The 17,919-nt window shown below is 43.4% G+C and overlaps 1 protein-coding gene across 2 annotated transcripts; it reads right to left on the bottom strand.

Moving 5' to 3' along the window:
• Positions 1 to 709: 709 nt before the first annotated feature.
• On the bottom strand, positions 710 to 17,332 carry LOC311131244 (actin-related protein 2-A-like). Of its 2 annotated transcripts, XM_084164105.1 has the most exons (10): positions 17,189 to 17,332; positions 13,429 to 13,539; positions 10,632 to 10,847; positions 9,777 to 9,849; positions 8,806 to 8,942; positions 8,178 to 8,327; positions 7,103 to 7,248; positions 3,195 to 3,327; positions 2,355 to 2,545; positions 710 to 2,240 (listed from the first exon to the last, which is right to left on the bottom strand). In XM_084164105.1, the coding sequence occupies exons 1-9, from the start codon at positions 17,234 to 17,236 to the stop codon at positions 2,375 to 2,377; spliced, it is 1,185 nt and encodes a 394-aa protein (XP_084020231.1). In that variant the 5' UTR covers positions 17,237 to 17,332; the 3' UTR covers positions 710 to 2,240; positions 2,355 to 2,374. The 2 variants fall into 2 exon arrangements, with proteins under 2 accessions (XP_084020231.1, XP_084020230.1); XM_084164104.1 differs by having other exon boundaries at positions 710 to 2,545.
• Positions 17,333 to 17,919: the final 587 nt, after the last annotated feature.

The following is a 17,919-nucleotide window of genomic DNA, read 5'->3' as shown; positions in this document are numbered from 1 at the left end:
AGGCTACTGAAGGAGTGTTGTATGGCATTGAAGCTCGTTTGGAGGTTTGTTAACACAGTGTCCAATGAAGGGCCAGATGTATACAAAATGGTGTCGTCTGCGTAGAGGTGGATCTGAGAGTCACCAGCAGCAAGAGCGACGTCATTGATATACACAGAGAAGAGTCGGCCCAAGAATTGAACCCTGTGGCACCCCCATAGAGACTGCCATAGGTCCAGCCAACAGGCCCTCCGATTTGACACATTGAACTCTATCAGAGAAATATCTACCTGAATGACCTCGTGCCCCTGCACATGGACCCAGTACTGGTACCCTGTGTATATAGCCACTTTATTGTTACTCATGTGTATTTATTATTATTTGTTTTACTATTTTCTTTCTCTCTGCATTGTTGGGAAGGGCCCGTAAGCATTTCAGTGTTAGTCTACACCTGTTGTCTACGAACATGTGACGAATACAATTATTTGACATACACTCACCAAGAAGCCACTCGCATTCTTCTTCTCTGCAGCCTTCATTCTAAATATGACCACATAGTTACACAGCATACTCATGCATCCGTACACGTGAATGTACCAACTCATTCTTTTGAGGCAATTCATCGGTCTTCTAATTCATTCTTATTTAGGATCACTGCCGGCAACGACGATAATGTCACAAGTATTTATGGCGACCACATGGTCCATCTCAAAGACAGAGCAACACCAGGTATTTATAAATCACTTTGCTTTATTTAAATCAGTGGTAGGCAGTTATGCTATGAACAAAAACTAAAAGAAAATGAAAAATAAGAAAACAAATAAGATCCAGCTACAATAACTGCACTTGGCACTGGATGACCGTTTTGTCAAAAAAGAAAATTATACATATATATTGTGTAAGTGCCTCCAATATACATATGAAAACCCAAAAAGGAAAACCTTAAATACCAGCTTTTATGTGGTCTCCATGTCTACTGACAACCAAATTCTTATTCATATTACAAATGTTCAACACCCCCCAAAAAATCCCCACCCCCAATAACCCCTGACCTCAAAATGAATCTTCACTGGAGCTGAGACTAGGGAGAGTTCCTACTGGTCTCAGAATGACTTCCTCTAAACAGGTTATGGTTCAGTATGCCCTTAACAACTGGTCCTAGGTCTGATGTATTGTTTAGCTCACAATGGTTAAGGATAGGCTTGGGAAAGAGATCTTAGACTTGTTGTTGAGGGCAGAATGTAACCCAGACCTTAAATACAGAATGACTCGTGTGTCCAACAGCCATGATGAGGACGACACATCCTCACTCTTTACGAGAAAACACGGGAGTAATGCACTGCAAAGAAATACACACAAACGTACAAATAACAAGTCCAACAAAACGAAAGGCAAAATCTCTTCTCCTCCAAAAAGAAAGCGCATCAGCAAAAGGAATGTGAACACAAAATGTGACTTCAAAGAAAAGGCTGAGGAGTCCTCATTGGAATTGAATAAATGGCAAATATTTTGCCATCAGTGGAATGAAATGCCTTTTATCGTGAGGGAAGGCCAACCGTTTCCTTTTGTCACCATCACATGACGGCAGACTGTTTGGATATGGGAGTCGGACAAGTGGGCAGGTGAACCCTGTGAGAAGGAGATACATGCCCCAAAAACCACCTGCCCTCTAACCCACCATCACCCCCTGACCTCCTCCCAACGTTAAAACAACCTTAAATTAACCTCAGGGATAAACAGAGCGTGTACCCATTCGTTATGAGGGCCTCGAGGAGCAAGCAATCACCCTGACGATTAAGACTGGACAAAAGACTAAGATAGGTGGAAGGGTGGATTTAAAAAGGGCAGCTTGCCTTTGATGGGGGCCCCTTGTGTACCCTGTGCCCACAACACAGCGCAATCCGATACCCCCTCTATAAATGAATCCCTAATAATAATTGACTTCATCTTAATGATCATTGGGATCGTGTTTTGACCGAATAAGTTGGGTAACATGATTGAAACTATTCCCAGGAGATGCGTTGTTAGCTCCTCATCCATCTCCTCCCACCTCCCAGACCCCATTCGTCCCTCCCTCCCTTCCGTCCGTCCCTACATGCCCTTGGAGAGGGTGAGTGAGCAAATCTGGGACAGAGGTGGTAAAAACAGATGATCGCGTCGAGAAGAAGAAGAAGAGGTGAGCGATAGATGGATATCAAGTGGAGGACGTGGCAGAGAAGGAGGGCGGGAGAGAAGGCCAAGGTAGCGTCCCAAATGGCACCCTATTCCCTAGATAGTGCACTACTTTTAATCCCTAGATAGTGCACTACCCTATGGGGTCTGGTCAAAAGTAATGCACTAAGGGAATAGGGTGCCATTTCAGACTTAGCCCAGACACGTGCATCTTGGAGGGGGTTTATCTGACGGTGACGCCCAGCTTCTCCAGGACACGAATCCCCTTCTCCTGGTACTCCTCCCTCGTCAGCCAGAAGTTGTCCTTGTCCTTCATGATGTCGGCCAGCACGGCCCCGCCCAGGAACACCATGTGCTTGCGCCGAGGGGGGTCCTCGATCCGGATCTTGAATTTCTGCACACGAGCAGGGAAGGAGAGCCAGAATAGAAGATGAGGAGGGAAGAGTATGACAAGGGAGAGCAAGAGCACAGAGGAGAAATAGAAGACAACAGGAAAGGGGCAGAGACAGAGAAGAAGAGTGGGAGGAGAAGGAAAAATGTCTGTTAGTGTCTGTTAACAACCTTAGCTAAAAATAGGTGTAAAATCGTCTAATAATTACAGGTTAGAGTAAAAGGCTGTCTCTCATGAACTCAACTAGCAGGCATTGAAAATTCTGAAATGGATATTGTTGCCAAATTGAGCAATCAGTGTGTAAAGGAATGAGTGAGGAACAATGAGACATTATATTTTAATTTCGTTGTCAAGCGCATGATTTAAACATGGTCCCATGACAAAGATAGTTCACTCTGTGTTGAAGAAGGACATTGCTTGTGTTGTGTACACAAATTCAATTTAGGGCTACACCGCCTCCTGGTGGCCGATCAAATGACTGCAGTGAGAAAATAGATAGTAAAACGTTAGTAGTTGTCCATCTGTTAAAAGCCAAACATTGGACAGTAAAACCGGCACTAAAAACAGCAACAATAAAATATGACATGTACTTAAAGCATGCTACTTAAAAAGTAAATCTATAAAATGGCACTGTGTGTGTGTGTGTCCTCACCGAGAGCTTATCCACGTCTCCCTTCAGCACGCGCTCCAGGTAGAGCTGCTTGAGCTCCCGCTCCAGTCGAGAGGGAAGGCCAGGGTACATGGTGGAGCCCCCCGACAGCACTATGTGTTTGTAGAACTCAGACCTGTGGAGAGAAGGAGAAGACGTTTAGGGAGGAGAGGAAGACATGGAGGAAGGAAGAGGAATGGAGAGAAATCACTTCAGGTGAATAAGAATGGTGACATGGAGAGAGAGGAAGAGAGAACATTCTGCCACAATGTGTTTGTAGAATTCAGCCCTGAGGAGAAGTGAGGATGTTTAGGGAAGAGAAGGGCTGTAGAGAATAGAAGGCCAAAAATACAAGATTGTGATAATTAATCTAGGACTGACCCCATTTAGTCGACTGTTTGGTCGATAGGCTGTTGGTCATCCGAGATTTCTTAAGTCGAGCAGTAGCAAAAAATAATAAACCATGGTGTACGAGACACCTGTCTGATTCGTGCCTGTGAGTAAACTGATCCATTGTGGAGGCTGTGGGGATGGCACAGTCCATCAGTCTAAGACATGTGCTACTGAAATTGTATATGTGTATATTACATAAGAACAATGGTGCAACACTAATACAAATAATAATTTTATAACAAATGCGCTTCCTCCCTTGTTGGATAGTGGTCGCTGTCCACGGTTCTGAAACACATCAGTGCGCTGTTGAATTGGCACCTTTTCCTAGGCCATGTTTCTATTTGCATAATAGCAAAGTTAACCAGCATATTGGTGTTGAGAACAATGCGGCGGAGGCAGCAGCAGAGTTAGGAGATGAGAAAACAGCACTTGCCATGTCTAAGAAAAGTGAGGAGAGAGGAAACCAACTTAATTAGGTGTATAATCAATAGCCTAACTGTTGAATGTGCATGGCTTTATTAATCATCCATATATATCGCTACAAAAATAAGACAGATCCTACTTCTATTGCCTGTTTGAGTGTTTATTTAATAGCCTACTGATTCTGTGAGCACCAAGCCTCATGCAACCACATGTCGGATAAACAATTTCACAAATTCGGCTGTTTTTAAATCTTTGCTATGCTGTAATAAAGGCTTACACTTTTTTCATTAGACCAGCCTCTATTATTTATAATTGATTTAGTGTTTACACCTTTCCAAATTGTCAGAAAAGTATATTATAATAACCCTCCTTTTTCCTTGATCTCCTTAATGTTATTAATATTATGATCATCATTATAATAATAAGTAATGTCATTGTCATAAGTATAGCAGCCTTGAATAACCATCATCAAGCTGTAGGCCAAAGAGATGGTCTTAATACCGTAACTTACTTAGGCCTATATTTCAATACTTATATAGGCTACTGTATCAATCAATAATGTATTAGTTAATGTCATCACACAGCATACGAGTCATTCATGATTTGATATGCAATCAAGCATTTTAGTTAAAATAAAATAAAGCGACTATTGAATAATTAGCGTAACAATAAATAGGCCTAAACCGTTCCATTTCAGAAATTGCATTCAGGAATGAATGCTGTTTTTAATCTTTGCTGTAATAAAGGCTTTACAAAAAAACATTACAACAGCTTCTCTGGTACGCTTATAATTAATTTAGTGTTGTTTACATTGTTCCAAAACGGTCAGAAAAATGATATTGTAATCTAACAGCACCTGTTTGGCACATATAATATGCACGCAGCGCTTGCTCCTTACCTTATTTTTCTTAATCTCCAGTATTTTCCACAACTAGTCAAATTGATGACGTCCCCTTTACCTCCTGAGCAACCACTAAACATTCCCCCATTTTGAGTTTATTTGTCATGTCCTCTGCATTCCATTCTGCTGTCACGTGTTCAGAGTTTGTTATAACCAATTTATTGATGTGATTATGATATGATATTGGTCAGGCCCTATTGTTCACGTGCATGAGATGCATACGTGTCATGTAACGAGAGCAATGGTTGAGGGAATAGGGAATGTTTTTCCTAAACAAATTAGGGATTTTTTTAACACAGCACAGCAAGTCTGAGCCACGCGGCACAATCAAATCAATTGCGGTCGGACTCTGTCTAGTCATTTGTGTCTTAATTATTTCATCAAACAGTTCACTTAAAGCATCAGACAAGCTCAGTGCAGACAGTGTATTCGGAAAGTATTCAGACCCCTTGACTTTTTCCACATTTTGTTACGTTACAGCCTTATTCTAAAATGGATTACGTTGTTTTTTTCCTCTACAACCTTCACACAATAACCAATAATGACAAATCAAAAACAGGTTTTTAGACACCTTTGGCAGCGACTACAACCGAGTCGTCTTGGGTATGACGCTACAAGCTTGGCACAAGTGTATTTGGGGAGTTTCTCCCATTCTTCTATGCAAATCCTCTCAAGCTCTATCAGGTTGGATGGGGAGCGTCGCTGCACAGCTATTTTCAGAGCTCTCCAGAGATGTTAGATCGAGTTCAAGCCCGGGCTCTGGCTGGGCCACTCAAGGACATTCAGAGACTTGTCCCGAAGCCACTCCTGCGTTGTCTTGGCTGTGTGCTTAGGATCGTTGTCCTGTTGGAAGGTGAACCTTCACCCCAGTCTGAGGTCCTGAGCGCTCAGCAGGTTTTCATCAAGGATCTCTCTGTACTTTGCTCCGTTCATCTTTCCCTCGATCCTGACTAGTCTCCCAGTCCCTGCCGCTGAAAAACATCCCCCCAGCATGATGCTGCCGCCACCACCACCATGCTTCACCGTAGGGATGGTGCCAGGTTTCCTCCAGACGTGATGCTTGGCATTCAGGCCAAAGAGTTCAATCTTGGTTTCATCAGACCAGAGAATCTTGTTTCTCATGGTATGAGTGTCCTTTCGGTGCCTTTTGGCAAACTCCAAGCGAGCCGTCATGTGCCTTTCACTGAGGAGTGGCTTCCGTCTCGCCACTCCACCATAAAGGCCTGATTGGTGGAGCTCTGTCAGAGTGACCAATGGGTTTTGGTCACCTCCCTGACCAAGGCCTCTCTCCCCTGATTGCTCAGTTCGGCCAGCCGGCCAGCTTTAGGAAGAGTCTTGGTGGTTCCAAACTTCTTCCATTTAAGAATGATGGAGGCCACTGTGTTCTTGGGCACCTTCAATGCTGCAGACATTTTGTGGTACCCTTCCCCTGATCTGTGACTCGACACAATCCTGTCTCGGAGCTCTACGGACAATTCCTTCGACCTCATGGCTTGGTTTTTGCTCTGACATGCACAGTCAACTGTGGGACCTTATAAAGACAGGTGTGCGCCTTTCCAAATCATGTCCAATCAATTGAATTTACCACAGGTGGCCTCCAATCAAGTTGTAGAAACATCAAGGATTTTCAATGGAAACAGGATGCACCGGAGCTCAATTTTGAGTCTCATAGCAAAGGGTCTGAATACTTATGTAAATAAGGTGTTTTTTTATTTGTAATAAATTAGCAAAAATGTCTAAAAACCTGTTTTCGCTTTGTCATTATGGGGTATTGTGTGTAGATTGATGAGGATTTATTTTTATTTAATCCATTTTAGAATAAGGCTGTAACGTAACAAAATGTGGAAAAAGTCAAGGGGTCTGAATACTTTCCGAATGCACTGTATAGTTGATTTGATTATAACACGTAGGATGTGTTTATATATGGAAATATACACGTTTAAACATTTCGATCGACTGATAGGTCGACCAAGACAACTTATTTTAGTCGGGGACAGCCCTAATTCCATCATAGCACTGCTAGGGTTTTGCCTATGCAGTTCTACACCATCACTCTGCTCAAGAGCATCCACTCAATGACTAGAACGTGAACTAATGAAATGGCAAAGGGAGATAGAGGAAGTGAAAAGGAAAGGAGAGAGGATTGGAAATTACTAGGTCACTAGTAAGTAGGGGGAGTCTGTCATGGAGTTACCTGGTGTCGATGTCTGCTGCATTGATGGTGTTGAAGAGAAGCTCTGCCACCCCGACTCCCTCCACATTGATGAGGTGGGGCTGGAAAAGAGCCTCAGGGGCCTCGAACCGCTCCCCTCCCACCTTTATCATCCTGCCGTCGGGGAGCTAAGGACACAGAAAGGGGAACAACATTCACACAAGCATTTAGTTGACATCAAGACAGGACTGATGGCTTTCTTCATGCTAGAACACTGCTAGGGAAATCGGAAGGCAATGCTAGGCTAGAGATGGACAATAGACAATGTTTGGACACTGGCAACGTTTAGTAAGAGTCTCTCCCTCTGGTCAGATTGAGCCGGCTGACAGACAGGCCTTTTGCAGAGCGTGGCAGAACACTATGTGGGGGAGCATAAAGGGTCCATTGACGGCCCCAGTCTGGAGTCCAGAGGAGGAAACAGAAACCAGGTCAGCACGTTGTGTGGGAGTCTGGGCCGTACAGGAAATGATGTCACGCCCATGGAGGGGGCAGTTGTTTCTTCAACGCTACAGTACTGCTCTTGTTCCATCCTCTGTCCTCCGCCTCTCCAGGATTTGGGCAGGGAAACAGGGAGGTGCGCCGCCGCCCGCCCCACATATGGAAAATTCCGTCCACTCCCTCTTTACATCACAGGGACTCGCGGTTCCTTCGTGGTTCACCGCCAAACCCCTCCCGGCCATCGAACCCGGGTTGCTCAGGGATTTGTGCACGTGGTTGACTTGACTAAGTAACCTGGGGGCATCCAGAGCTTGGTTCAAGAGCTCCTCCCACACTAAATATGGCTTCTACTGTTCTAAAAATATAATCTGACCATCTGCATGATACATTATGTCCACAAGGAGGTAGTGTTAACATATAGCCGGTCCTCAAATACAGATGAATCCTTTTATTCTTGGTGTAGGATGGTGTCACACTTACCAGGCAATACTTTAATAAGTAGAATCTGGTGGAGTGTTGGGGGTAATGCATTATAAAAGTAATGCAATTATGTAATCAGACATGAGACTGAAAGTGTAGGACTCGACCCGCATGATGACCGTGTAAGACTGTTACTGACCGTGTAGGACTCGACCAGCACGGTGGTCTCCAACGCCAGCTTCTGCTCCTGCTCGATGTTGTAGCCCACGTAGCACAGCTTCTCCTTCATCATGCGCACCGTCTCAAAGTCCGCCGAATGGTTGAAGGCGTAGCCCCTCAGCAACAGCAGCTGGACGATGGATAAAGGTCAGGGGTCAGGGATGGGTTTGATTGGTTTGCAGAGATCTCATAGTTGTAAAGGACTGCAAAATTCATTTTAAAAGTCTCCAATACACTTTAAATAGTCACCTTTCCTAATCTCTCCTCACAAATCTTGACGTGTAATAATGAACAGGTGTGGTTTACAGTCGACTGCTTTCCACTAGCAAGTCATCAGACATACTCATGAGGGAAATAAGCTTATCAAAGGCCCTGTCCGGGAATCAACCCCTAGTTAGTTCCCCCTAGGCTCTTGTGTAGATCTGAAAGAATTCGGCTAGATAGGTATAAATATATATGGTAGTAGCTCCAATGGGCAAGGTGCAATATCCATCATAGTGTGTTATTCAGTCTTCTCATATATATACAAGTACATGCCTAGGGGCTAGGAGTTGTTTCTGGACAGGACATTTTAAGACCTGAGTCATGTGTGGGGAACGAGGGTGTACCTTGATGAGGTAGCGCGTGATATCCCGTCCTGCAATGTCCAGGCGTCGGGTCAGGTGGGGCAGGGAGAAGCCTTCGTACACGGGGCAGATGTGGGTGACACCATCACCAGAGTCCACCACCACGCCCGTCAGTAGACCTAAAAAACACATCAGTACCAACATCAGAATAGGGCCAGTGAGCAAACATTTTCCAAAGCCCATATCAACATTATAGACCATTTCTGTCATTACTTGTTTGAAACGGAAAGCTTTTTATTAATTGTTATTACCGATTTCTTGGTGTCAAAGAGTTTTCCGTCAGAATATATTGGTTCAATATCAAACAAATGCACAGGCCAATGAAAGGCCTATATCCTACAAATGTGCTGGCCAATGAAAGTCTAGTATAGAACAACAAGAAGTATACCGCTACCTATTCAACTACGTGCTACTGCATATTCAACCCTCGGCCTGCCACTGAAAGGGTCACACATTAGCACAGCCTGTTTCATCCCGCAGCTGTGTTTATTTTTTCCAGAGAAAGACCTCGATGTTATAAATACAAGCAGTACAGCACAAATGGAAGCACTTTATTTTATGATACTAGGTATTTACTACTGTAGGAAAGGATGTGGTGTCAATGGGTACTTTCTGGTACTTAAAATAATTGGTAACTATCTGGTACCAAATACATTTTTTACATTTGTTTCCCAAAGAAACAAACAAGTAACTCATAGGTTATTATTGTGTAACTACTAACTAATAACCATTTAAAAATGGAAATACCTGGTAATTTCTGTATCGTAAAATAAAGTATAAGCCTAAAATAATTGTTGCTACCAGTGAATTACCGGGTTTAACCTCCTACATGTGTTCTGAAAGGTACTTTAACTTGCAATTCGTTGAGTGAAATCTCAGGTACCCAGTGCTCTCCACTGGGTATGGTGTCCTACCTTCCTTCTAGTGGCCTCATTTTGTTTTAAAGAACCTACCTTGAGCATAGAGTGTGAGCACAGCTTGGATGGCTATGTAAACCCCAGAGAACTGGTAGGTCTCAAACATCACCTAGGAAAGAGGTAGGGAGTGCGAGAGTATGTCACTGGAATGTATAGTCACTGCCAAAAGAAATCTGTGCATTTATAGTTAAACAGTAACTTAGCATCTTGCTTATACAAATTACCTTTGTTTTTGCACTGCTAGGAAAACAGCAACAAATCTAACCTCAACTTCCCCTCACAAGGAATAGACCTCCATCTTAATAAACCTGAAGTATAAATGGGTGAAAAGGGGGATAAGGACTTATCCTCACCCCACAGAGGACAGCCTGAATCATTAATAACAGTGGCTCTGACTGACTCCCACTGAGGAGCTGGTCGCCAGGCAGCAGACCTGGGTTCAAATAGTATTTAAAATCTTTCAAATACTTTAGCTGTGGTTGATTGACCTTGCCGGGCGCAATGGAAGCAATGGAGTAGTCCCAAAAGTCCAACGTCCACCCATGTGAAACTCCAGACAGGCTCAATCAAACTAAGTGTTTGAAAGAGTGCAAATACTTGTTGAACCCAGGTCTGCCAGGCAGCACTGCTGCCTTAGTCACAATGACTGGCAAGTTGCAACTCCAAGATAAACCTCCTTAGCGGGAGCGCTAGTGCCTCCTCAGCACAGAGCATCCCTGTTATGACTGATGAATCATTTAAAAAGGCCTTATAAAAGGCCTTACAGGAGATCTCCTCCAGCCGTTCCGGGTACACTCCAGAATACACACACACACACTTTCAAAACTAAAGCATGTTAATGAAATTGTCCTCTGAAAAAGGATTTGGTAGTTGTGGGTTAACAAAACGCACCTCAATGATCTTCTCGCGGTTCTTGGTTGGGTTCATGGGCGGCTCGGTGAGCAGGATCTTGCAGTTGCGCGAGTCGATGTTGAGCTTTCCGGGACCAAAGGTGTAGTCCCACAGGTGCTTCATGTCATCCCAGTTCCTCACGATGCCGTTCTCCATGGGGTAGTTCACCTCCAGCATGGAGCGCAGCTCGCTCGCCTCATCCCCCACCATCAGGTCCTGGGGAGGGAGGGGATAAAGATCCAAGTGTATCAGACTAGGGTCAAAACCAGGGCGTGACTTTTGAAATGAACCCGCCGTTTTGGAGGGACCCCAATAGTGCAGTAGCCATTGAATATTACTGCAGTGTCCTCCATCCAAGTCATTGATGTACCACAGCAACAAACTGACTCTCAGTGCGGACTGACCACAGCTATACAACAACAACAAAGGAGGCTGGATAGATCTGGGTTAGAAGGTAACATAAGGACATGCACCATCTTAAAATACACTACCGAACCAACTTGAAGAACATCCCTAAAATGAAATTTGCATGCCACAAAACCAAGGCAGGTGTTGGCCAAGGTTAAACAAGTCAAGCATCACTTATTATAGTTGTAGTCAACATCTAGTCATTCTGCGGGCACATTGCTTTTAGTGATCAGACTTCAGTACTGCTCCACAGCATTGCTCCAGAGAGGTAGAGAAGGACACATTAGATAGAGATTCCAGCCATGCAGTCAGAGCACACTTAGTAAAATGGAATCCATTTGGTTAATTGGGCAGATCCTATTGAAAATGTCTATAACCTACAGTATAGGCAAACTCAGAATAGATCTGACTGTCTACCACCCAACAGAGGTAGTCCTCTGTAGCTCAGCTGGTAGAGCACGGCGCTTGTAACGCCAAGGTAGTGGGTTCGATCCCCGGGACCACCCATACACAAAAATGTATGCACGCATGACTGTAAGTCGCTTTGGATAAAAGCGTCTGCTAAATGGCATATTATTTATTATTATTAAAAAGGTCATTCATATTGGTAGAGAACTGCATGGGAAAACTCATGCTCAATGTGGTCGTTTCTTATGCTACGAGGAGCAGGCTTGCAGGTTTATTTTAACATGAGAAGCCACAGCAGACATGTTCCCCTTCTCATGATTTTCTCTGCTAAACGCATGATGATATCTCTACTATTGATATCACGGTTTCCTTCTGCAGCTGCTTGTATGTACACAAGACCATGAATGTCTGTCTGTGTTTTCAGACCACTGTATTTAACATGTTGATTTAAAAAGGGGAAAAAGAAAGCCGGAACACCATTTCATCACAGAAAACTGGGGAAAGAGTAGTAGAGGGGGAATGAGGAAGCAATGCCAAACAATTGACAGATCTCTCAGAAAGAAAAAGAAAACAACCACTCTTGTCGATGACGAGCGCAGCCATTCCACTGTCCGAGCAGACAGCAGGGGCCCATGAAACTGCAAACATACACACTTACCATCTTTCTGTTATTCTACCTCAACAGGAGAGAAGGAGGAGAGGTGGGAGGAAGAGAGGGATGAGGCAGAGGGTCAGAAGATAGAACAGAGAGAGGAGGACAGAGGAGCCAAGGTCAGAGGTGAATCAGTGTGTCCTTCAAAAACCATTGCCGACGCCCACCCATCCGCTCATATAATGCTGCAATGTTATCAATGGGAATAGTTAATGTATAACACCCTGATAACAAGAATAGGTGCAACATCTAGACTAAATCAACAAATCATGTGCTGCGTCCCAAATGGCACCCTATTCCCTATGCAGTGCACTACTTTTGATCAGGGCCCATAGGGTTCAAAGTAGTGCACTATAGTGCATTTGGGACTCAGCCAGCCATGGTAAAGATTAGCCTCTTGTTTCCCATAGGGACCAGTGTGTTGGATTGTTGGATTTCCAGAGGACACTCAATGGAGGAAATACTTTTTTTAAACTCTCAAATACTGTGAGAAACTAAACTCAAAGGGCCGGTTTCCAAAACACAGATTAAGGCTAGTCCTGGACTAAAGCATGGTCATAATATGAGAATCTCCATTGAAATAGCTTCCTTGTCCAGGATAAGTGTCAGGAAAATTGCTCAAACAAGTTCACAGTGGAGGGACTAAGCAAAATATAATCTAACAAAGTAGTGTAAATCAAGAAATGTGCACCATTCTCCAGGTAGGTTTCTTCTGAAAAAGAAAAAAAACTTAGAACCATGGTCTACTCCACAAGTCATTGCAGTCATTTCAGAACTTCCCTAAATCTCCACAAAAAAGAAAACGTCATATTCATGAGGGCTATGAAGAAGTTAGCCTAGCGGTTAATACTGTTGGGCCAGTAACCAAAAGGTCGCTGGTTTGAATCCCCGAGCCGGCAAGGTGGGGAAAAAATGCTGTTCGGCCCTTGAGCAAGGCAGTTAACACCCCCCCCCCACCCCCCGATGACGTCGATTAAGGCAGCCCCCGCACCTCTCTGATTCAGAGGGGGTTAAAAGCAGAAGACACATTTTGGTTGAATGCATTCAATTGTACAGCTGACTAGGTATCCCCTTTCCCCAGATGATAGGTACAAATGACAAAACAGGACCCATATTACAATATATTCTGTATTACACTCAACACACATACTAATACCTATTTCAGACAGAATTCACGGTATGTTAACTGTTGGAAAAAAATATGCAATGTTTATATGACCCCCTTTCAAAACAGGTTATTACCACTTTCTTTAGTAAATAATAAATACATGTTTTTGTCTAGATATCAAAGGGATCTAACACTCCTGTGAAGTAATCGAGTGAGGTTACCTTGATCTCAATGTTTCCCACTTTAGCTGTGGAGCGAATGATTGGCCTGCCAACCAACGCAGGGAAAATGTGCTCTGGGAAGTTGGAGCCTGCATAGCCGCACTTCACAAACTGGGATTAAAAGGGAGACAAAGGCAGGGTCAGTGACAAACATTATTTTTTGCAAGTTGTTCATAGCACACAGAATGACAAAAAAAATGAATAGAGATAAATAGGCCTATAGCCAAATAATAGAAATCTGATCAAAGTAGTTAGCCCAGACTCCATTAAAAGAAAACCTTTTAGCCCAATAACTCTGACATAACCTAGCCCGATCGATAATGCAGTAATGCACTTCACTTGTCTTGTTTATTAGCCAGAAGTTACAGCCTTCTGTACTTTCTCTGAGTCACATGGTGCTTTTTGAGTTGCCCCTAGGTACAGATCTAGGATCAGCTTGCCCTCCCCAAATCCTAACCATTAGTGGGGGAAATGCAAAACTGACAAAAGACCAGCATCTGGGGGCAACTCCACCCTACTTTGTTTGTGAACACTCTCAGAGGGGTTACAGAGAAAGTTACAGCATTGGTAGTGTTATCATCCCACAATCACTACTTGATGTGCCTGACCTGCAGCATGCTTAGGAAGTTATGGGTTTTCTACGTAACCTAGGGAATTTCATTCAAACCTGTTAGGTTGTACTAGGCTTTTGCTTCAAGGAATAGCCTAGCGCTTGAATCGATAGAAGCACTTTTCCATGCATGTTTAACATCCATTGGGCTTTCTTTAGGCCTACATAATGATTAATTACATAATCTTCCTTCTTTCACCTACGTTACATTACATACAGTGCTTTCGGAAAGAATTCAGACCCCTTGACTTTCACATTTTGTTAGGTTACAGCTTCATTCTAAAATTGATTGTCCCCCCCCCCACACCCCCCCCACACCCCCAATCTACACACAATACCCCATAATGACAAAGCAAAAACGCGTTTTTAGAAATGTTTGCTAATTTAAATAAATATAATAATGAAATATCACATTTACATAAGTATTCAGACCCTTTAACTCAGTACTTTGTTGAAGCACCTTTGGCAGCGATTACAGCCTCAAGTCTTCTCTGCAGATCCTCTCAAGCTCTGTCAGGTTGGATGGAGAGCGTTGCTGCACAGCTATTTTCAGATCTCTCCAGAGATGTTCGATTAGGTTGAAGTCCGGGCTCTGGCTGGGCCACTCAAGGACATTGAGACTTGTCCCGAAGCCACTCCTGCGCTGTCTTGGCTGTGTGCTTAGGGTTATTGTCCTGTTGGAAGGTGAACCTTCGCCCCAGTCTGAGGTCCTGAGTGCTCTGGAGCATCAAGGATCTCTCTGTACTTTGCTCCATTCATCTTTGCCTCAATCCTGACTAGTCTCCCAGTCTCTGCCGCTGAAAAACATCCCCACAGCATGATGCTGCCACCACCACACTTCACCATAGGGATGGTGTCAGGTTTCCTCCAGACGTGACGCTTGGCATTCAGGCCAAAGAGTTCAATCGTGGTTTCATCAGACCAGAGAATCTTGTATCTCATGGTATGAGAGCCTTTAGGTGCCTTTTGGCAAACTCCAAGCGGGCTGTCATGTGCCTTTTACTGAGGAGTGGCTTCCGTCTGGCCACTCAACATAAAGGCCTGATTGGTGGAGTGCTGCAGAGATTGTTGTCCTTCTGGAAGGTTCTCCCATCTCCACAGAGGATCTCTAGAGCTCTGTCAGAGTGACCATCAGGTTCTTGGTCACCTCCCTGACCAAGGCCCTTCTCCGGGTGGTCAAACTGAGCAATCTTCTTCCATTTAAGAATGATGGAGGCCATTGTGTTCATGGGGACCTTCAATGCTGCAGACATTTTTTAGTACCCTTTCCCAGATCTGTGCCTTGACACAATCCTGTCTCGGCGCGCTACAGACAATTCCTTCGACCTCATGGCCTGGTTTTTGCTCTGACATACACTGTCAACTGTGGGACCTTATATAGACCGGTGTGTGCCTTTGCAGATCATGTCCAATCAATTGAATTTACCACAGGTGTTTCTACAATCAAGTTGTAGAAACATCTCAAGGATGATGATCAATGGAAACAGGATGCACCTGAACTCAATTGAGTCTCATAGCAAAGGGTCTGAATACTTATGTAAATAAGGTATTTCTGTTTTACATTATTAATACATTTGCAAAAATGTATAAAAAACAGTTGTTGCTTTGTGATTATGGGGTACTGTCAGTAGATTGCTGATTATTTTTTATTTATTTAATACATTTTAGAATAAGGCTGTAATGTAACAAAATGTGGAAAAAGTTAAGGGGTCTGAATACTTTCCGAAGGCACTGTAAATGATCTTCTCATTCTCAACCTTCCGATAAGAAGAATAAAATAAGTGTATAACATGCATCATCAAGTAGACATGACATCATCAGCTCAGAGAGGAAGGGGTTACTCAAAGACAAGAATTAAGACAGAAGGTAGACTACAGTGTACAGCGTGTCCCATTTACACTCACCGAGCTATGAATAGCTATCAGGCTGTTTTATTCGAAGTGTGAACAAAGGCTGTAAGCAGCATTGTTTATTTGTGGTAGGTAGCTGGAGAGAGACTGATTCAGCTAACCACTGAATGGAACATGGCTAAAAAAAAATGTAGACAGCATAAATAGATAGTATTTAAGGTAAAATGGTGGAGGTGAAAACAGCGTAAATTAATTGTAATATATTTGTCCATTTCAACCGGATGACTCATGTTTACAAATATATTTTACAAGAGAGTTGCAATAGATCTGATAACTCCTTACATGGAAGAATGGTTTCTGACTTCCTCACTGTACAAGAGTGAGGCATGCGCATTATCTACTGCTCGAGACAAGTTTAGTTGGTTAACTTGCCTTGTTCAACAGTTCATAGCAATACTTGTTTGTTGCTGCCTGGTTTAGTAAAACTATATGCACATATCCTCATCCAATTATGCAACAGACAATGCAACAATGTAGCAGTGTAAAAAACTTGCTACAAGTTTGAAGAGGTTTCGTTGAGGGCGGGGCTACATATGCTGGATCATCTTTCTTTGTGAACAACACCAAACTGTATCTAAACATTTGGAGTTACTGAATAAAAAGCAACAGATCACCTCTTTTCCTTGCCCAAATCATTGCAATTAAAAATGATGCTGGCAAGTTCTTACAGAGAGCCCTCATCTTGTTAGTTTGAGCTAACAATCAAATTGAAGCAAGGGATGGAAATGCAGGGTAATGCTGTCTGATGAAGAAATAGTTGATGTAGCTAAATGTGGCAGAACACGAGATTTAAGTGATCTCTGGAGCATGTTATAAAACCGCGATTTGTAACGTTGAATGCTAGCTATTGAGCTTGCTGGCCAGCCGCCTAACTAGCTCGAGACGATTCGAGTTCGCAATGTCAGCACGAGCAGCCGACAGCTGCGATAACAATATGTATGTCTACTCCCACTGATTCACGAATTCTAGTAAACAATCGGTACACTAAACATTCCACCGACCGGTGTGAACCTTGCCACCTCTAACTGACAGATGCACCAACCTCAATGAATGCATAACTAATTGACAAGCTGACAGACAAATTCCTTTGACTAGCCACCCAGACCGTGGCTACACTAGCTAGCAATGAAGCGAGCTACTTCCTGTTCCTCCCCATCTCGTCTCCTCTGCCAAAATGCACAGCACAAAAGCCGGAACGCTCATAATTTGACGATAGAACACGGTCTGTTTGTAAACTTACCCCGGTCCCATTGTCGCAAACCACCACTTTCCTTCCCTGGCTGTCCATTTTCTCGGAATACAGAAACCAGCAGCCCGCCTTTGCACAACTTTCTTCGTCAAGGCGGAAAACACCACCCCGGCTCTAGCAAAGGGATTCTTCCGGAATGTATGACACATGCCCATATTAGACCCACACCTATCAGGGTAGAGATAGAAAGAAATTCAGCCAATTACATATGGCAACGCCTTTCCATTCACGTTTCTATTCGACAATCACAATGATTGACAGTGTTGTGTCAATCAGAATGTTGAAATATCCATAATGCAAGCTTTATCAATAAATGTAGGTGGTGGCCTGCGGGGCCAACGCCGAAAACAGTGAAGTTAATCGATCTACGTCGAGAGAGGAGCAGAGTTTGTTTTTATATGACAATGAAATATTCTTATGATTACTGTAAAATGTGTTGGCAATTATTGCACATTTTCTCAGAAAAAGTACATTTCAACTATAAAGAATGATAGAGGCCTCTAGTGGCCAACTTCATTAGCTGATCCCTCCTGGTGACAATGTTGGAGTCATGTCCAACCGGGTCATGAGGGATCCGAGAATGGCGCTGCAATGGATAGCTGCTATTTTATGGGCTCCTGACCAATTCTGCTATTTTGTAATTTATTTTTTCGCTTATCATAATGTTTCCGCCATCGTTTCCTATTACCAAAAAGAGCTTCTGGACATCAGAACAGCGATAT

The sequence above is a fragment of the Coregonus lavaretus genome, assembly GCF_964263955.1.
Source record: "Coregonus lavaretus genome assembly, chromosome: 6".
Lineage (NCBI taxonomy): Eukaryota > Metazoa > Chordata > Actinopteri > Salmoniformes > Salmonidae > Coregonus > Coregonus lavaretus.
Note: the sequence above shows the minus strand (reverse complement) of the source record. Positions and strands in the feature narration are given on the sequence as shown.

Bases quoted from the DNA above. Each gene is read 5' to 3' on its own strand.
- LOC311131244 (XM_084164104.1), bottom strand. From the start codon at position 17,236: ATGGACAGCCAGGGAAGGAAAGTGGTGGTTTGCGACAATGGGACCGGG. The intron at 8,943-9,776 runs GTAGGTTCTTTA...TGTGTTTTTTAG, and splicing joins GCTCACACTCTATGCTCAAG to GTCTACTGACGGGCGTGGTG. The intron at 8,328-8,805 runs GTACACCCTCGT...TCCATCGTCCAG, and splicing joins TCACGCGCTACCTCATCAAG to CTGCTGTTGCTGAGGGGCTA.